This window comes from Littorina saxatilis, linkage group LG2, assembly GCF_037325665.1.
Source record: "Littorina saxatilis isolate snail1 linkage group LG2, US_GU_Lsax_2.0, whole genome shotgun sequence".
In the NCBI taxonomy this organism is placed as follows: Eukaryota; Metazoa; Mollusca; class Gastropoda; order Littorinimorpha; family Littorinidae; genus Littorina; species Littorina saxatilis.
In genome coordinates, this window is record NC_090246.1 from 58,296,879 (window position 1) to 58,322,859 (window position 25,981).

Consider the following 25,981-nt stretch of genomic DNA (forward strand, 5'->3'; position numbering starts at 1 on the left):
AAACGCACCACGGTCCGATTGTCTCTGACACTCTCTCCGCAAAATTAATTCTTTAAAAATTGCTTGCTCTTTACGTAGGGCACCTAGGATGTTCCCGTTTGGTGAGCGTTCAAATGGAAGGGTGTTTGTACTGTGTGTAAAAGCCTGACAGTATCTGTGATGGTTTACGGGAGGTGCACTGTGCCTTTAAGCATGGACTTTATCGTGTGACAGCCCCCCGCGGGTTAGGGGGAGTCCCATATTGGTTGGGACGAGAAAGAATTTACCCGATGCTCCCCAGCATGTCGTAAGAGGCGACTAACGGATTCTGTTTCTCCTTTTACCCTTGTTAAGTGTTTCTTGTATAGAATATAGTCAATGTTTGTAAAGATTTTAGTCAAGCAGTATGTAAGAAATGTTAAGTCCTTTGTACTGAAAACTTGCATTCTCCCAATAAGGTAATATGTTGTACTACGTTGCAAGCCCCTGGAGCAAATTTTTTATTTGTGCTTTTGTGAACAAGAAACAATTGACAAGTGGCTCTATCCCATCTCCCCTCTTCCCTCCGTCGTGATATAACCTTGAATGGTTGAAAACGACGTTAAACACCAAATAAAGAAAGATCGTGTGACAATTATAAATTGGATAAGTGGTAGTTTACTTCATGAACTGTTGTTCAGAGATTTGAATGTTTTCACTGCATGCCTACTGTCTTCAATGTGTGCATTTTGTGTGTGATAAAATACTGTTGTTAGATTAATTTATTTATTTGTTTGTGTATTTTAATTTTTGGACATCAGCCTGTATGCATGTATATCACAATTATGTGCACAACATGTTATTCACTTGAAAAGAAATTATGTAATCGATTTCATCTAATTATAATGTAGTGATCCTCTTCTTTTTTTTTCAAATGTGGCAGTTATTCATGCATGTTCATTTTCAGGGAAGAGTTGCAATGAAATGAGTATGTGTTTACACTGTTATGCCCTTTAACCAAAGTAAAAAAAAAAAAGAAAGTTCAGCATTCATCTTGTTCTTTCAGTTCATTCTCAGCCCAAAGCAGACTCCTGCCTGCACAGTAGTTGTGAACATAAAATAGCGTGTTCGAATTTAAAAGTGAAGTCAAGGTTTACTTCCTACCATTGGCATGTTTGAAAAATGTTCTGAGCTTGTATATTAAGTGATGTATTACAGGCAGATGGATTGCACTGCAGATGTCAGTGCTGAATAAGAAATATGAGTAAAGTTACCCCCCCCCCCCCCAGCCTTTAAAAAAAAAAAGGAAAATAAGTGCTGCTATGGTTGTGTTTTGCAGTCTGGTCTGAGTTTTCAATTCGAAACTGACTGTCTTCAGTCTTAGAATAAGTGTTTGTTGCGTGTAACCATGACAGATGAAAGAAGATTTGATTGATTATTGACATTTTGTATATAAAACCACCAAGAAAAACATTCCATTGTAATATTTTTCCTATTGTGGAAATGGATACAAGAAGCTGATAAAAATAAGCTATTTGTCTGTGTTTTGTTAGGGTTTTTTTTCTGTGTCTCAAAGCATGATGCTGTGTGTGAATGTGTGTGTGTGAGACAGAGAGGGAGGGAGGGAGAGAGTCTAGAGTCTACATTCATTTTCACACACACTATTCAGCTACCAATGTTAAGCTGTTTCACTTCACAGTCTTGAAATTTTTCAGTAGGGTGCACTTTACATTCTGCACTTGTGTGAAGGCCTCAAAGTACAACAATATGTTTTAACAAAATCAAAGTGCGAGTGCTACTGCTAGCCATCTTTTGATGATGAGCTCTTGCTGAAAGCTGGTGCAGCACATCATTCATTACTGGTAAGCTGGCATTTTACCAGCACTTGTACAGCCGGACTCGGTGACATGAAGATTAATTTTAGCATACAACTCCAGTTTTTGGCCTTCAAAGTGTTACAGGTTCACGAAGGACCCAAGGTATAATCTATAATGCAGTTTTTGAGGTACTCAAGAACGAAGAGATCCTTTGATTTACATAACTTGTTACACTTACCAGTCTTTGACGTGAGATTTGGTTAGTGGAGAAGGAAGCAGCGTTTCTTAGGCAATTCTTACCACGTGGAACGCTAGGATTTGGTGAGAGTAGGAGAGCATGCCGGAGGTGCACGCTACGCGAGAAATAATGGTGGCTGCAAAGCTGCCAATCTGATTGGCTGTTTACCGACCAGTGCAGACGACCTTTTCAGTACATTGTATCAACCAATGATGTTCATATACACTCTTGTTTTGCATAGCGAGAGGCTTGACGCAAGCAATTCTCACATGTGAGAACCACTCGTCAGATCTGTTTTTAATTTATGTCAAAATGTATACAACAGTGGGTTTTTTCTTCTAAAAATGAACATGCAATAAACCAAAAAAACAATGATCGAGAAGAATTTTCCCCTAAAGCTTTGAGATGGAGTTTTACTGACTTGAAAGTTACAAGCATTTACATATATATATATATGTAAATGCTTGTATATATATAGAAAATACTACATGGCTTGCTGTGTCGTACCAGATTTACACAAGTTGTTTTTTTAAATATTGAACTGCGAGCGAAAGCGAGCTGTTCACTATTTGAAAAAGCAACGAGTGTAAATCTGGTACCAAACAGCAAGCCATGTAGTATTCTGTTTATCCTACATACTGTACTTACGTGTATTTTACTGAAAATGTCCTGCAGTCGAGGCAGCTAAATTGAAGACGCTTGTTTTGGAACCTCAATCTCTTCTAAAGCCTCGTGCAATCTATTACGTCAAAGCAAAGAAACGTCACTCTGAAAGTGTGGCGTGACGTGTTAGTTCTAAAGATTCATCGAGGGTAATTAGCGAGCGCAATTTTTGTTTCTATAATGACGTTTGTCTCGGTGACTTTGGCATCATAAGCAGTGGAAAAACAGGGCCCTGCCAGACTTGCTTGACATGACCTCATTTACATGATATACACACGTGTGATTTGAACGATTATTATCTCACGGCTGTCTCTCTCACGTATGTAGGATAAATACCAATTCATATTTTATGATGTCTTTTGTAGTTCTATGCCTTTCAAAGGATATGCAAGTATAGTGAGATGTGCCCTTACACTGGCTGCTGCGTGCACACACACAACCATCACCACCTGGCACTACCAAGTACACCATTAACAAAAACTATACTTACTTTAAAGGCACACACAGCCTCCCGTAAACCATCCGTTTCTTGTCACAGACACTGTACAAACACCCTTTTGTTTAAACACTCACCGCTTGAGAACATCCTATAGGTGCCCTCCGTAAAGGGTGAGCATTTTTCAAAGAATTTATCATTGCGTGGCCAGCCAGATTGTCTAGTACCACAATCAGACGCCTCGTTTTGGCCGTAGAACTAACTCTTAAAATCTAAATAATAAATTGACAGCTTGTAACACAAACAATCTTAAATCATAAAACATTTCTTTTTTTATCAAGACAAGATCAGTACAACTTGAAGCTTTGAAAGTTTTAAAAAAGGGAGCCCGGAAGCAGGTCACGCAATGTTTCCCAAAGCAGACGATTTTTCTGCATATCGCTTGCTTCTTTGAAGCTAACTGCCGCCGATAAGTTTGTGTGACTCGCAGTCGTTTGTTGCATTTTAGATTCAGAGGTATACAATTACGTGCTATTGCAGATACAGCGAGTCGCATTGAAATCACAAACTGACGACGAAATTGTGAAAAAAGTTAAGTGTGTGACACGGGTCCACGATGGCTCAAGGGTAAAATAAACTGCCACGAAGTCTGGTGTGCAGTTTACGCAAGCTAAATAGCCATTAATTCGAACTGTGTCATTTACTGCTTTTAAAAGCTATTGCAAGTGTGTTACATAAGATTAGCATTGCTTTTATCTTGAGAAGATTTAAATCGTTCTGTAAACCATTTGAGGCAGACTGGGCCTTTAACACTAAAACACACGCATTCACATAAAAACACAGGCACACACACACACACAGAAACACACACGTTCTTAATTCAATCAATTGTATCTCTATAGTCGAAATCAACTCATGTGACGAACCCACGGATAACACCTGCAGTGGGAATTCAGATTCAGTTTCAGAAACGAAATCGCATCGTTGTAGCAGACGACAACATTTGGACGCCATGCGAAGGGAGATAACTCTCCGGGTCATCAAGATTTCTCTGTCATTTGCGGACAACTTCCTAACTTCAACGATGAAGACATTTTAGTTTTGTTCTGTTATCTTCTGTGTGCTGTGTCTCCAGGAAAACAGACATGCAATTGTGGAGTAGCAGTCAAAACATGGTGAGTACAGACGTGCCATTTTCGCTGTTAATGTTTGAAGACGGAGTTCATGGTTAGAGTTTAGAAATCCGTTGTTCATCTGGAGGGAATGCAGCTCTGGACATCGTGTTCTGAAGACAATGACAGCTAATTAGCTTCCTTCCTTTGTAACTTCCTCTTTTCTTATGTTGATAGGTGTTAAACGAGCTTTTGTTCGATGATTTTCAATCGACTGTGTGGATGTACTTTAAAAAAAGATTCATCTGTGTTTTATCTGCTGTTCCAAGAGAGAGGATGACAGAGGAATGTTTTTCACGGATGACTAATCCTGGGCGGCGTTTCTTCTTGGGAGTACATTTGAATCTAGTATAAACAGGACCGAGTAATAGTAATACACAGAGCAAGGTGACATGCAAAACAAAAGGTATCCAGAGTGTAGGCGTATATTCTCATTTAAAGTTTAGCAAATTTAGAATGCTTTGTGACAGGAAGTTCTAAAGTCAATGTAAATTAAAATGTAATCAACACACAGAACACAAGTGTTTCGGCTTCCTCCATGCCCTTCCGTGACTGTCATTTGTTTATCAAGCAAAGCCCAAGTTTTTTAATAAGCTATTGCAGTTACATGCTGTAGCATTTTAAAATGTGTAAAATTAGTGTTTATGATCACTATACATGATCGAGGTACATATGTCTACTCTAACACACAGACAGACTGACACACCTTTACAAATGCATGCACACACTGTGTGTGAATATCATACAAGACCATATTTATATATATTTCTAAAAATACATTGATATACACATGTTTATTTTGTTAGAATACATGTATGTATTTGATGTTTAAATAGTATGGTTTTATTCATAATTAATAATGATATACTTAAAGTTAAAGCGTGGAGAGCATAGTTTATTGTGGTTCGCACTATATAACTTAATAAGCTCTTAATCTCATTATTATTATTATTTATTTGCGCACACAAATACACAGAAGCAGACAGGCATGCATACACACACAAACACATGAGCAGACACACATCATAGTCATACATGCACACACATTTTAGAAGTTAACTTTGGCTTTTCAGTGATCATGTTCTGTCCTGTACTTCTGAACCGATAGCTGTTCTGTTTCTATTTAAAATTATACAATCTGTTAAGTGTAATCACCTGCCTAATTGTCAGTAATCTAAGCTGCATGATGTCATCAAAGTTCAAACCTCCTGAAGGAAAGTTATAAAGATTCTCAGCTTTTGTACTTCCTTAATTCTTGCTATACAATAGTTTAAGCTTCTTTGTTGCTGTGCTGTTATTGTTCCTTTCAATTTTCAAATCATGGGATTGGGAAACAGTAAAGCTTTTGAATATAATCACGTGTGTAACATGCAGTTTCTTCTCTCAGTATTATTTAGATACATGACTGACACATCAAGGGGTCTTTGTGTCTGTACTGATGAGCATAATTCTTCATTCAAATTTCTGTTCTGTGTGTCAACTGATTCCCAATACTAGTGACATGTGTGTTTGCCTGTTTATTTCTTTGTGTTTAGCTCATCATATGCATCTTATTTCAGACTCCATCCATTTCATAGACTACTGATAGGGGTATAGTTTCACTTTTAACTGGATAACTATTTTCACCTGACTGATGTTTGTGTCACTGTCAGTGTGTAGGATTCTGCTAACTGTACTATAATAGGATAAAGTATTGGTACAGTCGGTACTGATACTGATAGTTCAATTATTTTGCTTTGATCTGTTCACATACTAATTAATGCATGGACATGCTGTGTGTGAAAATGTGCGTTATTGCATGGTTTAGTTGCACTGGTTGGCAGTTATAACTTGGATACGTTCATTTTTTGCCATCTCTTGACTGTTGGTGATACAATGTCAATGTCCTGAGTCTGAGCCACTTGATATAACCTGTATAAGGCATAACAGCAGGTACATTACATTGATTACTAAGGAAGAAGAAAAAGAAGACATCATTGAGTTTAATGTAATAGTAAGGGTAATGGGGCAGACTTGTGATCAAGTCACTGACTGAGTCACACTCACAGCAGCATCAAGGCAATCAGCATGTATACACACAGGGCTGGTACCCTTGAGGTTACTTGCTAAAACTGTGAAAGTGTCACTGTACCCTACAGGGCTTGCAAGGAAGGAGTGTACAGGGGGATTCACTGTTTGCACACTCCACACATCCTACCCTCACTTCACCCAGCTTAATTCATTTATCTACCCTCCTGTCACTGAGTCACTTAATTACTGGACTGTTTTAGCATGTGTTGAACTGTGTAACTGTTTAACACTTCAGGTGTGGTTTTTGTAGCCTAGGGGTAATGAAGCTTAATTTAAAAAGAAATGTAAGGTGATTGATTGGCTGTTGGCTAATCAAAGCTGATGTTTTGAGTAGTACACACATCTATAGTAAGTGTATTATAAATATATATATCATACACGTTTGTAAATTGGGACATAAACATGCCTGTTCATTGACTATAACTTTGTGTAAATATATTTGCATGCAGTAAGGAAAAACACAAACTAAATTCTTTTCAGTTTAGGTTTTAGATGTAGGTACATATGAATTATGATTCCACTTCCACTTCTGAAAAGAGTCAAATGTACTTTTAATGTAGTTTGTGTTTTTCCTTACTGCATGCAAATAAATTTACACAGTCTATTCTAATTCTGACGACCCCAGTAAGCTAGTTCCTTCCTTTCCACTGTTTCACAACTTAAGTGTCAGCACTATAGCAGCAGAAGAATCCCATTACACTTATCAGCTACTATTTATAAGCAAAACCTCCTGCTATCGGCACCGTTTTCTTCAACAGAGAGAATACAGGGGTCACACAGTAAAATTACACATGGTTAGGGCAGATCCAGTGCTGAGCTTGTACTCAGATTGCTCTTACCTCAGAGGGGGTGGAAATATTTTGTTGTCCTTTTTGAGTTGACATTTCAAGTGCCCTTTGAAGAGCTTTAGTTGGAATCTTGCTTGCCCGCTTATTCTGTGTTGCCTGTTGGTAGTGTACTTGAGTTTCTTTTAATTTCCTGTCAAACCCAAGTATTTGTCTTTTATGATATTTCAAGTGTATGTGACTAAGCATTCTTGGGCCTGCATGAGAGCAAAAAAGTATTAATGATGGCACGGTCTGCATAGATTTGCATTCACATGTTTATTGCTCACATGGTCTCATTTTTTATGTATTCATTTAAAAAAATTAAAAAATTATCTGCGCAGTTTTTAGAAAGGAAGTGTTTCCATTTACTTTCATAATCATAAGTACACAACCGGAATTGATGTTAAAAACTGTAATTGTAGGTGTGAAGTGTATACATATTTGTATGGTATTACTCACTGAGTAACTCAGTTACCAGAATGCTGTCCAAGAATATTAATCATAATGTATTGTAACTCAGTTACCAGAATGCTGTCCAAGAATTCATAATGTTTTCGGAAGTCAAAACATTGAAAGGTCAAGACAGTAACACTTAATATCTAACAGGATTACGTACAGGTCATGTGGGAAGACTGACAAAATCAAAGATGACCTGAATGATTAATTCTTATGTAATATAATGTACCGGTACATTCAGACATGTAGCGCTATAATGACTGATGGCATGCACATTCACATAATATCTTTTGAAGTATGGTTAGCTAATTATTTATCAAACTGCCAATAGCCTGCTTGTGTGTGGGTATGTGTGCAGCATTACTCTAGCAATACTGTAATTATTTGTTATTGTACGTATTAGTAATGTGCCTCTTCATTAAAAAATGTTGAAAACTATTTTTAATCTTATTTTCAGGCATAATGGCAAGTCTCTGGAATGAGCTTCTTTGTTTTGAGATGCTGGAGTCATACCATATAGAAGTATGAGTTGAATACCCTCTTATCTCTTGAGACAAAGGTAATTCAATAAGTTTTTGTCTGTGTATCATGTATATTTTGAATAAGCGATTCATCTCAATTTTTAAACAAACGTCTAGAGCTGCAAGTTCCATCATGCAATCAATAGATGGTGGACCCTCTACTAATTTGTTTTGTATCACTACAGCTTTAGAAATTTGAAAGTTAATTGTAGTTCTAACACTGTTCAGTTGTAATGAGTTTGTTGCCAATGATATTACTATCCATGGTTGCCTTATTAGAAAGATTTAATAGAAGAACACTTTTAAGTATTCTTGGATATATATATATATGTAATTCGTACTGACTGATTTGTAAACTAAATTTAAGACAATTATACTTGTGAAAATATATATATATATTCCTTATGTTTGAGGGATCAAACGAGGGTTGTTCTTGTAGTACATTAATTTTAACAGTGGAACATACTTACACAGTGTAGACAAAAAAGATAAAAGGAAACTTTTAACAGTCCTTAACACAACAAAATATATCATTGCCATTGAGTATTTTGTTTTGAGTTACAGACCCTGTATATAAGTTCTGAAGGTAATAAAGTTGTGTGTGTTTTTTTGTTTTTTTTAACGCCCCATCAACGGATAAAGTTGCATTTTTGTGTGACTTTCAGGTAGTGTGAGAGAGTAGACGCCACCATGTTGCAGCAAATCCTGAAGGATATGTACATTGATCCTGAGATCCTGAAAGAGCTGGATGAGGAGCAGAAGCAGATCCTGTTTGTCAAAATGAGAGAGGTAAGTGTATGTTTGTGTTCTTTCTTCTTTTTTTCAAGCCTTCTGATTTTTTGTCAGGGTCTTGTTCCAATATTGAAGCTGCTTAATTGGTTCTGTTTGATTAGTTTTGTTGACAGGGAAGTTTGAGGCATCATTGTGTTCTGAGGCTTATTCATCCTTCCTGAGGGCTGGTTGAAAAGAAGCTCATTTAAATATTGCTTATGCCACAACCCTCGTAAAATAAAATTTGATTTGATTTGATTTGATTCCTGCAGAAAGATACTGTTAAGATAAAAGATTTGCGAGTGAGAAAAAAGTAGAGTGGCACATTGCTGCCCAGCCCATTTAGCAATGGAATTATTATAATAATATATATAGTTCAGGCTTTAAGTTTAAAAATCTGCAATCTTTATTAGGAACAAGTGCGTCGGTGGAAGGAGAAAGAAGAAGACTTTGAAGAAGAAATCAGGCTACGGCCAAGGCAGCCAAAGCCAGGTGAGTATTACCTCCTTAATCATGGTGCAATGTAAACTTAGCAAAATAAACATTGCAGGCACCTAATGTTTTTGACTGGTCGATTTATTTGGGCGGTGGTCACATGAAACCTAATCCAAAAAGTGTGGCTGATAGCCAAGTTGAGTGCCTTTAATGGTAAATAGTTTGAATGAAATGACACAGGAATAAATGTTTTAGTTGATTTATGAAAATGGGAGCAATAATTTTTCTGCTAAGTTTATATTGTAAAAAAGATACATAATTTTGATATAACTTAAGTTTGAGTCATGTGTCCCAATGCATTCTTTGTGATGTACATGTATAATCGCTTCATTTTTTTGGAAGCTTTGTAGTTTTGTTTTTGTGTGGTTTCCTCTCATTTCTTGGTTTGGAAGCATTGAAGCTTTTTGTTGTTGCGTTCTTTATAGGTACGTGTCTTGTACTGTGGATCATTTTAGTGTTACAGTGTGTTACTTCAGAAAATAGAAATGTTTGATGGGTGTGTGTGCAAGGAGGGATGAGGTACATTCTTGAAAATGTTCTTCCTTTTTTGTGCTCTTTGTTTCGCTTTGAGAGAGAAAAGGGGAATGGAAAGAGATGGAGAAAAAACAAGATTTGTGGACCTATTTACTCCAAGAAGCAGGCGCCAAGAGTGGCTGCCTGCTTTTGTTTGTTTAGCCTTCCCCCCAGTCCTTCAGCACCAGACACCTTTGCCCTCCCCCATTCTTATCTTTATCCCTGTACACCCACACACACAGCCCTCAGCATTTCAAGTGTATGTTGGAGAGGCAGTGTCCCAAACAAACCTTATTTTACAGCTTAGCTTCTGAGGGAGGGATCTTAGGCCACAGGCACAGCAGTGAAGCTTCTTTATCCTCAGTGCTCCCTTTGTACAGTGGAGCCCCAACCAATGTCAAGACCCCTCTTCTTCTTCTTCTTCTTCTGCGTTCGTGGGCTGAAACTCCCACGTACACTCGTGTTTTTGCACGAGTGGAATTTTACGTGTATGACCGTTTTTTACCCCGCCATTTAGGCAGCCATACGCCGTTTTCGGAGGAAGCATGCTGGGTATTTTCGTGTTTTTATAACCCACCGAACTCTGACATGGATTACAGGATCGTTTTCGTGCGCACTTGGTCTTGTGCTTGCGTGTACACACGGGGGTGTTCGGACACCGAAGAGAGTCTGCACACAAAGTTGACTCTGAGAAATAAATCTCTCGCCGAACGTGGGGACGAACTCACGCTGACAGCGGCCAACTGGATACAAATCCAGCACGCTACCGACTGAGCTATATCCCCGCACGAAGACCCCTCTATAATCTGAGAAAATCAGATATCGAAAGAGAGGGTTTGTCTTGAAATAGGGGTACATTTATGGACAATATGAACAGGAAGCCTGACAAAAATCAAGATCCTAAAAGGAGGGAAGTCTTAAAGCAGAATAAATTTTTGGTGGTGGAGTTCTAATGCACTACAAATTATTGTTTGTGTGTCTCTTTTGCTATTTGACAAAAGGATGCGGCAGATCCTGGCACATGGCTTTGGTTGATTCATTACCAGAAAATATTTTATGAAGGAAGCAGAAGAGTACTAAAAAGAAGAAGTAGACTTTGTGGAAATCGCACCCAAAACTGTACAATTTTTCATGTCAAACGTGGACTTCATTTGAAAGTTTAAGTCGGGGTAAACTTCATGACTCAGACATGCATGAATGTTTTCATTCATGTTAAAAAACAAACAAAAATGCGAAAGGGATATAGCGCAATAAAACAAGGGGTTTAAACCAAAACGGAGGAAAGGAGGCAACAAAACAAATAGCTAACAAACGGAAAAAAGGTGGCTGACAAAGAAGAAGAAAATGAATAGAGAGAATGAAAGAAAATTCAAATTCAACATTTCCTTTGACAGGGCCCTTACACAGCCCATCCCTCCAGCTGGCAGTGAAAGCAGAAACCAATGAACCCCACCCATCACTGGTGGAAGTGGGGATTTTACCCAGGAGCAGTAGGTTGCACCTGTGTACATTTGCCCTTTGTATTCTTGTCCAGTATTGTGCATGCACAGACTGTTGGCCGCTTTTCCCCCTGCTTCCAGCTGACACAATATGACAGAGACAGGTGGTGATAGTTTGATTTCTCTCTGTCATCACAGGGTGAAGATAAATGGAGAACAACAATAAATCAGAGAATGTGGTCCTCTATGTGTGTGTTTTGTCTGTGTGTGTGTGTGTGTGTGTGTGTGTGTGTGTGTCTTGTCTGTTGCTGTCTGTGCCTGTGGTGTTATTTACTATAACTTTTATTTCATCAAAGTGAAAGAGAAAATTTAGGACATAGACAGAAAAGTGAGAAAGTGTGGATTTGGACAGAAAAAATAAAAAGTACAAAACACTGATAGAATAATACTTTGCAAACACAACACAATGTTTTGTAAAAGAGAGAGAAAGTCAGTGTGCACCTCATCCACACACAATCCCACTGTGTTGGATGTGTCTGGCTCAATGGCTGGTGCTTTGTGCCAGAAGCTGACAGCAGATTACTCACCCAGCTGAAGCCAAAAGTTCTGACAATGGGTGCTAATGCTGTGGCGTTTTGGTGCTTTCCTGCAGCTTGCCAGCTGGCACTGTGTAGAATACCCAAGCCTTCAGGGCAAAGTTAGCATAACATGCCAGAGTGTGTCTCTTCTGACTAGAAAATTAATCATCATCCTTGTGTTCTCTTAAAATCTATAAGCACACTTGTGGAAACTACCTTTGCGCTGTTACATTTCTGTCCATGGTTTTTGTTGTTTTGAACTAAATGTCGCTGTAATGACTGTGCAGCTTGTTGAGGTTTTATGGTTGGTTGACTTTGTCTATTGGTTTGGAATCAACAATACCCCCATCCCTCTCCCCATCCAAGACTCCCGGCCTTCACTAAATTCACATTACAAAGACTGCAAGACACAGTCTCATGGATTGTGAGAGTAACACACACACACACACACACTCACACACACAAGCACACACACACAGGTATTCTCCGGCCCACAGTTGTATACACATTGTTAGCCATTATGTAATTAAAGGATGTTTGGGTCTGCGACACTATGATCCAGTCATGCAGTAAAGTTAACCCAAAGTTCACCCTCTGTGTATTATAGCTAAGCCGGCTCTTTATATGAGTCATGATCTCAACAGGGAGGAGGCATGGCATTCACAAAAGCTGCATAGATTCCCATCTGCCAGGAAAACCCGGAGAGCTTTGTTCTGTGTTACGCTCTAGGCCTGGGGGTTGTTTATAGCTGAAAGTTTACTGAGTCTGTGAAAAAGCACTGCTAAAAGTTCACTCAGACTGAAAACGCTGCCACTTTGTGACAATGGTTGTTAACATGATGTTGATGATGATGCTAGGAGTCATGTGGGTTAGATAGAACATTTTCAGCATCCTGTCTGTGGGTTGTGTATTTAGATACATCTACAATCATGGAGACTGAGCAGTGTTTGTCTCTCTGCGAGAAGATGAAAGAATTAGAGTCAGATTTGGATTTACTGGATTATGAGAGCGGAATCTTTCTTGATGAGAATTTTTATGAACTTGAAGGTATGAATAAAACAATCTGTTTGATTCTGTTTTAAACACTTTTATTATGGTGGATCTTATTTTCTGACTGATTTGTTTGTTGTACAATCTCTTTGTCAGTCTAAATTGCCTGTAATTGTACACACATTTCACTTTCATTGATACATTCTTTACAGGTCGTCTAAGATATTTCAGTATCGTTGTTCTCAGGCACAATCAAAACTTTAAGCATATGTACCACAGTGTGCCTCTAAGGATTATTAGCAAGAGAAAAATAAATTTAAAAAAATCTTATTTATACTGTGTGAAGCCTGCTGGTATTCTTAGAGCCATTATCATTGTTGCATTGAGCACATCTGTTGCCATACACTGCAGGACTGCACTGAGAAACTGTACTCCCATTAACATGAATACAGGGGGGAAATCCATAAACAATAAAAGGAAAGTGAGAAACCAATACAAAAATACACTGCTGTTTCTGTGTTTGCATAGAGCAAAAAATAAATGGGGGAAAATGTGTACAAAAGGGATGGTTGCTATTGTCTCAGTATACGCTCCATGTTCATTTGCAAAGTCTTTGCATGTACTTTGAGAAGTATGCAGTCAAACCTGACTATAACGACCACCCACATATCAGGGACATTGTTAATGTTATGGGTCAGTATAGTCTGCAAACTACCAAATCTTCTTTCAAATCGCCAATAATTTTGTCGTCATTTTGGCGGATCTTCCAAATTTGTTCAGAGGAAGGGGGTATCAAGCATTGCCGAAAACTTCTCTGATGTAATGGGTTAAGTGCTTTGGCCTCATTTAAATGGCTCATCGTTTGTCTGGACTGAACTCGTGTTTGGAACCCTTATTCCTTTTCAGCTTTCTATAGTCTACAGTCTGGCTGGTTCTCAAGTCTGTTTCGGATGACTAAAATCTTCATTCATTTTGTTTACAGTGACTGAAAAAAGGACCATTTACTTTCATTGTGGATGAAACGGGGTGAAAAGTGTAAAGACTGAAAAATGCTTAGAGTGGTACAGTTTACTTGAATCACTTGATCGAGAGGATTGTTGAAGGGGGGGGGGGGGGAGATGTGCTGTCTCATGGAGCTAGGTTTTTATTGCTCGAGAGTGACATCGTACATGTATTTTTGTCCGCAGGTGCAAAGAAGGTGAACTTCCGGACGGGACAAGATGGATGTGAGTGGGTGTGGGTGATGGGCGAGCACAACAGCGACCTGACCATCGAGGAGATTCTGGAACAAGAGGCTCAGAGGAAGGCTCAGGCTCAGGCAGAGACAGAAGCACTGGAGCTCAGGTAAGTGTGTAGCGCACACTAGATTTGCTGCTTTATAGGCTCCTTTGATACTTCGGTTTTCAATCCTTCTAAACATTATACCTGCCTGTTTTAGACTAAGAAACGACACTTACAAAATTAAGTTTTCCAAGTAGTTTGTGGGACGTTTTGAAAATACAATCAGCAAATGGGGATTGGGTTGAGGATTGGAAAAAAGGAAAGTATTAGTTTTGAAATCGAGGCATATTTGACATTGGCAAGAATCCAAATTCCTCTTCTGTAAAGCTATAATAATTAAGTGATTTTAAATGTTTTGAAGGATGTAGATAAAACCCTTGATTTTTTACTTTCATGTATCTTCCTTCCCAGCACTGTTTTGAAGTAGTTGAGTGTTCTGAGTTGCACCATCTTGTAGTTATGCTGTGTTATTCATTGAGTTGCTTTTACATTTGTGTTCATGTCCTAGCAGGGAGTTCCTGTTTTATTGCATTCTTGTGTTTGTGCTTACATTTGGTTCTTGATCAGCATCTTTAAGCTGTCTGCTGCCTGAATAAGTTTTTTTTTGCGAGTAGAGAAGACAAGTTTAAAACAAAAGAAATCAAAACTTGACTAAATGTAAAAAGGAAATGAAAAGAAGAACAATTGTGTAGTGATTCTCACTTTAGCCCTTTTTCCCCCAGAACGTCAATTATCTCCCGCTTGACCTTCCAATTGCAAATGACTGAAACACCCGTCACACACAATGACCTATGTAAAATATCTGTTGCCATTTCTACTGGTGTCCTGCAAAGTTTGAGCATCAACGATTTCGAAAAGCTTCCATTGTTTACTTTAGTACACATTTTTAAAGTTTGAAATTGACGGATATTACTTTCCATGTCATGGTGGGGAAAGCGCTCGACTGCAAATATCAGAAGCTGTTTTTATCTGCTGTAGCTGTACGTCAGGTTGCTTACGACGGTAAAGAGGCTGTAGCAGATAAGGTGAAAACCTGTTCGCATTTCAGCATGGAATGTCGGAAAAAGAGGTGATCTCAGATGAATAGGAAATGATGGGCTTATTTGATGGTTTGGACTGGGTCAAAGTGTCATGAAAAAATCCAGAATACAGAATAGTCCTTTGTAAGGACTTTGCATTGGTTTGGAAGAATATATTGAAAGGAACAAAGGAACATACATTTTGTCATTGGTGTTTTGATTGAGTTGTGTGTTTTGGTCAGGTTGGATGGACAGTCCTTTATACATGTTTGTCTTACTACAGTTTTCTTGCAGAGATTTTGATGCGCATGTGGTTTTGAGTGAGCATGGTTTGGCTACTTGTGGGCAGCTTTTTGTCATGGAGATGGACGCATGAGAATCTTGCTGGGGATTGTGTGTGTGTGTGTGTTGGTGTGTTGAAAAATTGCTTGTGGTGTTTTATTTTGGCAACTTTGCAGCAGCTTTTAGCAGTTCAGCTGCAGAGGGATGTCAGTGGATGCTGCCTGCATTTTGGAGCCATTTTCATTTACTATTACAGCCAGGCTTTATTAGTGTCAAAGTTATTTATATTATCTTGTGCTTCCATGTTGATTTCTAAGTGATTTCCAAAGCTTTTGGCAAAGTCTTAGATCTAGACGGAGAATTAGTGTTTGATATTGCATCATTATGTGTGCTACATTAAAAGTTCTCATCCTGCTAGTGCAGTCACTCTCCCTCGTTGAGACCATTGATATGTGTACGTGTGCAATATTGTCCTACCATGAGTACAAGATGTTTCAATGTTAAGATTGTACGAAAAGCAGCCGGTGAATAACGTATTAAAAGTATCGGATAATTACTGTGTCTATAAAGTTACGTCTGCGAAAAGCGCATTTTATTTTATAGATTCATCAACAACATTATTGTTGCCCGCTGCTGTGACAAGCTGTCAGAGCAACAGGACAGAAACTGACCAGATCTCTGAGTCTGGTGACATGTACATGATGTGAGAATGGTGATTGCTACATCAAGACTACTACACACATGATATAACTGTAGCTATTGTAGTTTTTGCCCTGTTTCTCAAAAGTGGATGAAGAAATGAATGCCAACAGCTTTGGAAATACTGCTTAGTTTTGGGTGGTCAAAGTTGCTCAGTCATTTACTATCAATATAGTTTATGTTGGTACCCATGGCTTCTTCGTTCATCCTGGCAGTAACAGCTTGATGCTTAATGACTTTCTGTTGCTGATCGGGCTGGCCCGCATTTTACAGGGAAAAAGAGGAATTGCAACTGAAGAAAAAGATAGAGGAAGAAAAACAGCGCATGCATCAACAAACAGAGCGACTAGAGAAGGAACTGAAGTAAGAAGATGTTACGCACAAGTGTCCTGTCTGTAGTCACTGATCACTGTGTCCTCCATATGGAGTATGCTTTTCCATCATGCTTCACCATCATAACTGTGCTTAGCTGTTTACAAGTAGCTGTTATTTAAATCGAAAAATGGTATTAATTACAACTCTCAGACTGTGGAAGACATTTCTAGCATTTATCTGGGTCATATGGAAGTCATACTTCTATTTCCTTTGCAGTTTAAATTAATTTATTATTTTGTGTTTAATTTGTTTAAATTGCTTACTTTCCTTGTAAGTTTGCGTGTTCATTTAGGTTAACATTTTGGTGTAATGATTGTTTGTTTGTTTGTCAAATTCACCTTGAAAATTAGCATCATGATCTAATATTATAACACCCCGTTTTCTTTGAAGTCACGTGCTCTTCATGAGAAGTCCTACCATGAATCATCAACAACTTTTAGTTTTCAAACATTATGTAAACTCTCAAGTAGTTTCTGAAACTTTTCAGCGATAAACTTACCATTTAAAAACATTTTCTCTCTATTGTTTTCTTCAAAACAATATGATATACATTGTACATATATATGCTCATCTGTTGATTTTCATGCTTCTTAAGTGAGTGACTGTTCTGTTTCTGTAAATGCTTTGAGATGTATACCACAAATACCCCATTCTGAAAATTGTCTTTGAATTCTTGAATTATTGTATCAGTGTGGGATGATACTGCATTAGTAAATGTACAGATGATGTATTTTTTCTGAAATGTTTTTACAGGGTAGACAGGTGAGAACAGTTTAATATGACTGAATTTTCATGTAGAAGTTAGTCAGTGGGTGTAGGTTAATAATTGATCTCCTGCATGCATTCAGTTTACAAAGAACCTACAATTAAAACAAAATGTGAGCGTTCATCAGAGTGCATGGATATAAGACCTGATGCCGGGTTAAAAGTTTAACAGAAATTACATCTTGGAATGAAAGTAATGTTGATTTTTTTCTTTAATTTTGACAGCCTGTCTTTATTAATCTCTCTCCTTCATCTCCCCCTTTATGCTCCCTCCTGTCATTCATGGGTTCAGATATCATTTGCATGCTTTGAGACACTTTCTAAAGAATATGTTTGTTTTTTTCTTTTGATAAAAGGCCACCCCAATGTCAGTTTCTGTAAGGAACCATAATCATTGCACGTTTTTATACTCTTCTGTCTCCTGTAGCTTTTGGTTGTTTTGAGTCTTTTATTTTTTCTATTTTACGTTGTTTTGTTTTACATTATATTACTTTAGTTTGTCATATGTTACCTCTTGTTGTTGTCATTTGGTAAACTGCTGGAAAAGAATAGCTTGGTTGAAAGTTAGTAGCTGTCAGTCCAGTGCTGTAGTTTTTTTAAAATTTTGTGTTTGTTTATTTGTTTTGGCGCTGTTGTTGTTGTTCTGTTTGTTTGTGGTTTATTTATTGCATAACTGCCAAATAGAGAAAGAGTTGATATTTATGAAATCAAGAGATACATTTATTAATGCAGTTACATCTTTTTATTCATTACTTGGCAGGAAAATAAGTATTATTTTTTAGTAGCAGAGAAAAAAAAGAAAGAAAAAAACATAGACCTTATAGTGAAAGCTGGTGCTGCTGAAGAATTGGAATTCCAATGTACTGTATTGAGTGACTAAATGTAGTAAGTTAGAATCTTTATTGCAAAAGTATACCAGTACAATGGCAAATGTTAAAATGTAGGTTTGTCAGTCATGATCATATGTAGCTTGGCTACTTGCTCAGTGCATTTTAACGGTTGCATTATACAAGCTTTTCCCCCCGCGGGTTAGGGGGAAGAATTTACCCGATGCTCCCCAGCATGTCGTAAGAGGCGACTAACGGATTCTGTTTCTCCTTTTACCCTTGTTAAGTGTTTCTTGTATAGAATATAGTCAATGTTTGTAAAGATTTTAGTCAAGCAGTATGTAAGAAATGTTAAGTCCTTTGTACTGGAAACTTGCATTCTCCCAGTAAGGTCATATATTGTACTACGTTGCAAGCCCCTGGAGCAATTTTTTTATTAGTGCTTTTGTGAACAAGAAACAATTGACAAGTGGCTCTATCCCATCCCCTCCTCCCCCCCCCCCCCCCCCCCCTTTCCCCGTCGCGATATAACCTTGAACGGTTGAAAACGACGTTAAATACCAAATAAAGAAAGAAAGATACAAGCTTTATTATTCTTGCATTTAAAGTGTTATGTTTGTGCTTGAGCTTTCATGTTTTTTTCAAGGCTTACAAATGCATGTGGTCATTTGTGACTGATGATTTAGCAAGTAGAACCATAACAATGGAGTCTGACAGTCTGCCTGCTTTGTTGTTGAATGTTTGTATAAATGCATTTGATTCAAGTAGATAATTCCAGTAGGAAAGAATGAACTTCAGTGATTTATTAACACTTAATTTATGTTTGTATATTTACCTGATTTCTTATTTAATTACAAAAAAACATGTTTGTATGTTAAAACTCAATTTTAAAGACTCAGCCCTTTTAAGATTCCGTAGAAGACCGTCTTCTTAAGACCTAGCTAGCTCATTTCATAAGACTTTGTACTTCATACTCTAGTCTCAGTAAATTTACCTCCATTTTAAGACAACCTCTCTCTTAAAACCTAACTTTATTTTATTTTTGGAGGTCATAAAACAGAGGCACACACTGTACCACTATACTGGTAATTAAAGTTTACTTTTGAAGTACATTATACCAGTCCGGTGAATAAGTCGATCTTATCCTTTCAATTTCTTGCTCAGATCATGGACCTCTGTGTATTTTGGCTTTTAACGCCAAATGAGATGCCATACTTGATGAGCGTCAGAAATGTGACAGCCACATGTGATTATCCTCAACAGGCAAAAAGAAGCGATCACCAGGACCAGCCAGAAGGCAAGAGAAGAAGTCGCCAAGATTGAACAGCTGAGGCAACAGTATGAAGAGGCAGAAAAGAAACGTCTGCAGGAACTCAGTGTAAGTAACTCTGTGATGCTTTAATATTGTTTTTCATTCAGAGCTTTCTCAGTTTTAACTTCCTCTGTGATAAAGTGATATTTTTGAGCAAGTACTAAACTGGGTGCTCACAGAAACCAGTCACAGTGACCCGTGAAGTAAAATAATATTAAATTGTCAAAGGGCAAGTCTGACCAGTTCACAATCACTTTTCCCCTATTTGTAGATATGGGCTCTTAGCTGGTTCCAAAGGTGATCTCTCATCACAGTTACTGGCGTAAGTCTGATTCAATAGTTGAGTCACAGATTACAAATGGAATTTAAAATCAGTTATTGATTAAACGCCCAACAAAGATGTGCTTGGCTACAACAACAATAACAAAAACAGTTCATGAGTGTTGGTGAATTGATATCTGCAACAATTTCTCTGGTTTGCTTTTACAGGAAGAACAGACGCGGCTACGACGAAAGTCACTAGAAAATATGGAGACGGTGAAAAAGCGACGGAGCACGGAAATCTATGACCGATGGAGAGAACAACGGCAGCAGATAGATAAGCAGGCAGAGGAGGCGAGCAAAGTAGTGGAGGCATCCTTCAAAGAGCAAGGTAGCTTAAAAAATTCTTCATGCAATTAGCTAGTGTTGTAAACTCTATGGGAGCAGACAAGACCTGGAAGCCACGACGTCATTCGTCTCGCAGACTAAACTGATGGTGTGACGGCGAACGCAAGAAGCTAGTGTTGTAATATATGTTATAATTTATACAACGGAGCTTAGTTTTGTTATGTGTATTTTGGTCTACTGCAAAGCTAGTCTCGTGTTGCAATCAACCCCCCGCGGGTTAGGGGGAAGAATTTACCCGATGCTCCCCAGCATGTCGTAAGAGGCGACTAACGGATTCTGTTTCTTCTTTTACCCTTGTTAAGTGTTTCTTGTATAGAATATAGTCAATGTTTGTAAAGATTTTAGTCAAGCAGTATGTAAGAAATGTTAAGTCCTTTGTACTGGAAACTTGCATTCTCCCAGTAAGGTAATACATTGTACTACGTTGCAAGCCCCTGGAGCAATTTTTTGATTAGTGCTTTTGTGAACAAGAAACAATTAACAAGTGGCTCTATCCCATCTCCCCCCTTTCCCCGTCGCGATATAACCTTGAACGGTTGAAAACAACGTTAAACACCAAATAAAGAAAGAAAGAAAGAAAGTGTTGCAATCAAGGTTGCGAAGACCACTTCAAATTTGTTGTGAAAAACTTTCTGTTTGAAAAATTGAAATCAAACTTTCACTTCTAGGGTATTATTTAGTACCTCACTAACGTCCCTCACCATGTTTTGGTTTGTTGCGTGTTTCAGAGAAAAAATCCAAAGAGGCAGACAAAGAAATGCGTACCATGGCACAGCGAGCAAGGATCGAGTACAAGGAGTCGCTACGCAGAACCAACAACATGATCCAAACCACGAAGGCCTTTGAAGGCTCTGCCACTCCCCCTGAAAATAAACCTCCTATTCCACCCAAGTCAGTATTGCCTCAGAAACTTTGCATGTGCACACACTTGCACACATTATGCACATTCATTTTTCCCACCTTTACAACAAGAATTGCGGATTACAAAATCTGAAACTTCCTGAAAGACACCTGTGTGGAATATTTTCAGTGTTTTTGCGCAAAAGATGGTAAATATGTGGAAACATCTGGAAGGCAGTTTTACTGTAAATGCCTATTTTAATTTCCTGACAGCCTGTAGTTATTACTCATTAAAAATATCAACCCTTTTTCTTTTACAGTGCAGAAACTCTGAAGATTTTTTTTCCGGGACATACCCCTGGGTAAGATTTTTGAGAGAGATTTAAGATTTTGTAAGAAGATTTAAAGTACCGACTGTGAAAGAATCTGAGTTTTATGATAATACCAGCTGTGAAAGAGTTTTCAGAAACCTACGTTTTACTGTGATACACCTTAAAATTTGAGTAATTTTAAGTGTAGGCGAAGAGCAAAACAGAGAGTAAGACCAATGTTGAATCAGTCCCGTATGACACCTGGGTTCAAGACACAACAATAAACAAACAAGCAATCAATCAAATGCTGTTTCCTATTTGTTTGTTGCAGGAAGCACCTGATGAGCAGGCAGTCAACACTGAGCGCTCCCAATAATAAAAGCAAGCCTCGCCCTCTGCGACCTCGCAATCACAACATGGTGATAGACTGGTTCTTCAGTGAAGAGAAAGACAAAGGATCCGGCCTCAATCCTGAGACGGGGAAAATTGCAACATGGTTTCATGGTAAGACTTTGTTTTTGTTGATGCTTTTTGCAGAGTTTATTTTATTTTTTAATTTTTTATTTTTGTTTGTTTGTAATCATACAGTGATACCTGCAACCTGGGGCCCCTCTGGCGGGAGGCCACCTCTCTTAAAAGAATACATTCTGTTGTCCCTTTTTCTTGACTAAAATATACCTGTCATAAAAGTTTGTTCAGATTCGTTTGTGTATATCACTTCTTTTTGTGTGTAGCATTCAGCTTCATACATTAAAACATTGTCTTGTGGCTTATGGTGTAGGTAAATCCATACTACAATCCAGATCCGGAGGTTATGATTACCAAGACATAAATTTATGCTACCATGCTGACAATAGCTGATTTTTCCATGAAATAATGTTTCAATACAGTGGAACCCCCCTTTTAAGAGCCCCCAATTTCAGACTCCCTCCCTTTTAAGACCTTGTTTTTCACATTTTCTGTTCATAATGTCCGTACATCTACCTCTATTTTAAGACTCCCTCCCGTTTAAGATCTGAATTTCTCAGATTTTTGAAGGTCGTAAAAGGGGGGTTCCACTATATATGTATCTAAAACACAAAAATACTAGAACAACACAAGTCAATGCTTGTGTTTCCAGGCATAATAAGTCGACTAGAGGCAGAGAAGCTGCTGGCCGACAAGGGGACAGGGGCGTTTCTGGTGCGTGTCAGCGAGCGAGTGTGGGGCTACACCATCTCCTACCAGGAGAAGAACCGCTGTAAACACTTCTTGGTGGACACCACCGACCTGGGCTACCAGTTCTTTGGGGCCAATCAGGTCATACACAAGTCACTGGCAGAACTCGTCAACTTCCATAAGGTGAGAACTTTTGATAACCTAAGGGAAGTAAGCGCTCTAAATGCGTACATGTGTAATGGAGTAAGCGAGAGCTATCCGAATCTAATCTCCTGGCACCTGAGAGAATAACAAGCATTGAAATGAACAAGCGACTTTCATCCTCCAGGCATTTCAGGGACTTTGAGAACTTTGATAAACCTCTTGATGGGACACTGATGAGGAATTCATACTGTCACTTGCGCTTGGACAAGAGACACAAGATATGATACTCTTTGTTGTCCGTACGATACAAATAAGAGAATGCATGGAAAAGGCGCTTGACTGCACTTTAGATAAATAGATATATGTGAACAAACAAGACGTAACAACATTGAAAGAAGTGCTATGTTCCCAAGATGTTATTTGATAAGCACATTGATTTGTATATATCCTTTCAGGTTCTGGTAAAGGAGTGCATGTAGTGACAGGATGAGAATTTATACTTTGAGTGCTAATGATCATTTGATGAGTGGACAAGGAATACTTTTTATTTTGTGTGTGTGCAAAAGTACTTATTTCTGGTAGGGAAAGAAGACAGTCTAAACAAGTGGTTTTGTGCGATATTGTGAATAAGGAGTATATCTGCATAAATGGCCAGGAAATGCCTTCATACATGTAAAATCCCACTCATGCAAAAACACTAGTGTATGTGGGAGTTGCAACCCATGAACGCAGAAGGAGAATAAGAAAAGGCTTATTGTCTAATTTCTTAAGAAACGGGAACAAAGAAAGTGTTGTCAAGCAATTTGGTGTTGATGAACAGTGTTTTTAAGTATGTAAAGTAGTTTTTAATTCCTTGTGCTGAAGCGCCACATGGAATGTGTGTGGGGTTGTCTGAGTGTTTACACTTGAATAAGAAGAGTTCAGTGCTAAATCTGATCAGGTGCCTGTGTACGTTGTACCATAGACAGTTCCATAAACTTAGTGTTCTTTCTCTTTTTCTCTCAGGATACACCCATCACCATTTCCGGGCAGGAGAGACTGGTGGAAGCGGTGGGGCAGATATCGGACCCTCCAGACTACTGTGAACTCTTCCAAGAACGCAGATCAGTGTCCACAGCATTATAGCAACTTCTGCTTGTGTCCACAGACCTCCAGATCTGCTGTGTTGCGTTGTGTTTGATTAGAACGGATAGACAGATGATGCAGTGGGTATTCCTTGGATCTGAGCCTTCCATATTGGAATAGAAAAACAATGAAAACAGATCTATACAAGTATCGTGTGGACTTGGCATATGGAGGATTTCAAATTGTGAACCTGACATTGAAGGATTTCAAACTGTGTTTTTGAAGTCAGAGGCATGTACAAGTCTGTTCAAAAGCATCCTTTCCTTTTACATTCTTCTTAGTGGCTGCTTTAAATTTGTTTCTATGTGTTCAAGACAGAGTGTGTGCGTGTTAACAAGTGTGTCTATCAGTGTATGTGTATGCTGTCTTCATACTCCTCTTTTCAACACATTTTTTAATTATGTAGATGCTAACTTATTGCTTCCCTCTTGTTTTAGGGATAATTTGACAGCTAGTTTTCTTCATTTTCACACAAAACATACGCCCGGAATGGTTTGCCCAAAAGCATTGGTGTCTCAGCTGATTTTGCTCAGTAGCGTTGTTGTGCATCTGAATAGAGTCAGCTGTTCTTTTTGTTCGTGGTCTTGTTGCACTAGTGGTGTATGTTTGTAAATATCAGGATGTCATGATAAAACTTATGAGGCATCTTTTTGCATTCAGCATTTTGAGACAGACCATCTAGCATCTTGTAAGCTATTGTGCCCTGAAAGAGAATTACACTGCCTGTTTGTTAGCGTAATTGTTTCTTTGGTAATGAGGCATGGTATTAACACAACAACAAAAATTGTAGCTGAGCTACATTGGCATAACCTTTCTTGCTTGATCTCTTGTAAGTAGAAAGTTTTATTTTTTATTTGTTTCAATTGTTGAAATTAATCCTGTCATCATTTGGTGTGATCAGATCTTGTAGTGAACTAGATTAGTCCATGTTCACTGTACAGCTTCAGAAAGTGCTTTGTTCCTGTAAAAATGTTCATTGATAATGTGCCAAAAAGTAAGACTGCTGTTGGTTTATTGAATGCTTTTTGTTTATCGATGGATGTGATTTCACAAACAGAGGGCACTGAGCAATTGGCAGACTTTATTTTCAGTCCTCGATCTGCATATTTTTCTTGCATCTTTTCACATTGTTTGATTATCTTTGCTCTCTGTCTGTCGACGCATCCGTCTTCTTCCTTCTTTGTAATGGATGCTGAGAACAACATGACAGCATGATGCACATATCATACTGCTGAGAATTTTTCAGGAAATGGCCATTTTTATGCCATCTTGTTGTTAGCTGTTTGTGTTGGTTATCTTTTTGTGTCCTTTTTCTACCATGTACTTTCACTCCAAGATGCATTTGCTGGAGCTTCAAGCTATAGTTTTTCCTCTTCTTTGTAATATTTTTCACTCAGAAACAGCTGATTGTCTAGTCCTTTGCTTGGAAGAGTATTTTCTGAAAAAATGTAGTTTATGGATGATGCTTGAATATGGATACCATGACATGCTTGTGCTTGCAGATGTCAAAGTTTGACAGAAGATGTACTGATAAACATCCTGAAGAGTGGGGATGATGCCTTTTTTTCCTGTTTTCTTTTCAATACTCAAACCAAGGCAGAGAAAATCTGATATTTTTTTCTTTTATTTCCTCTATAATTCTGGATAGTTAAGCAGGCCACAAGTTTACAGTATGTTAGATGGAGATGACTTGCTTGCAGATATGTGTCAGTCAAGCAGTCTAGTAGTCAGTGCATATGTAGTAATATGTGAGATCGAGATGTTTGCAGGACCCCCCGCGGTATGTTTCAGCAGTGCAGGAAAGGTGGCAAGCCAACAATAAGAACACAAAACACACAGGTGCAGAAGGCTTGGTTCGTCTGTGAATATCGTTTGATTTTTGCTCTGCCACTGACAGTCACACTATTCACTGGAGACTGAAAACATTTCCAATCAGTTGGACAATTCCAACACATAACAGCATTATTTTTGGATTTTATTGGCGTTTGTTTTTAGTTTATAACATGTTTGTCAATATAACACTTACCTCGACAGTACTATTCTTGCACATTATCTATTATAGGCCGAAAAAATTGGACAAAACGCTGCGTGGGTACAATTATCTCCCATAACCATGCGCCACCGTGGATCCCAAGCACTGTCTGAGTGCTTCCCCCTTACAGGATGTAGGTGGCGCGTCCTCTTTCTTTTTTCGCGCGTGACAGTAGGCTGTGTTTCTGCTGCGCTCCCG

At 38.4% G+C, this 25,981-nt stretch overlaps 1 protein-coding gene across 4 annotated transcripts; it reads left to right on the forward strand.

The window, feature by feature from the left end:
* The first annotated feature begins 4,027 nt into the window (after positions 1-4,027).
* Positions 4,028-25,764, forward strand: LOC138959371 (SH2 domain-containing protein 4B-like). Of its 4 annotated transcripts, XM_070330804.1 has the most exons (13): positions 4,028-4,287; positions 8,095-8,196; positions 8,824-8,947; positions 9,343-9,421; positions 14,132-14,288; positions 16,499-16,588; positions 17,722-17,742; positions 19,456-19,570; positions 19,994-20,156; positions 20,902-21,064; positions 21,656-21,828; positions 22,445-22,665; positions 23,632-25,764. In XM_070330804.1, exons 3-13 carry the CDS (start codon positions 8,849-8,851, stop codon positions 23,749-23,751), a joined length of 1,401 nt encoding a protein of 466 aa, XP_070186905.1. In that variant the 5' UTR covers positions 4,028-4,287; positions 8,095-8,196; positions 8,824-8,848; the 3' UTR covers positions 23,752-25,764. The 4 variants fall into 4 exon arrangements, with proteins under 4 accessions (XP_070186905.1, XP_070186906.1, XP_070186908.1 ...); XM_070330805.1 differs by lacking the exon at positions 17,722-17,742 and having other exon boundaries at positions 4,029-4,287; XM_070330807.1 differs by lacking the exons at positions 16,499-16,588; positions 17,722-17,742 and having other exon boundaries at positions 4,029-4,287.
* Positions 25,765-25,981: the final 217 nt, after the last annotated feature.

What these genes read in the sequence shown, in the direction of transcription:
- LOC138959371 (XM_070330804.1), top strand. Translation starts at nt 8,849, where the DNA reads ATGTTGCAGCAAATCCTGAAGGATATGTACATTGATCCTGAGATCCTG. An exon ending in GCCAAGGCAGCCAAAGCCAG is followed by an intron (nt 9,422 to 14,131) that starts GTGAGTATTACC and finishes TTTTGTCCGCAG; the next exon opens with GTGCAAAGAAGGTGAACTTC. An exon ending in CCACCCCAATGTCAGTTTCT is followed by an intron (nt 17,743 to 19,455) that starts GTAAGGAACCAT and finishes TATCCTCAACAG; the next exon opens with GCAAAAAGAAGCGATCACCA.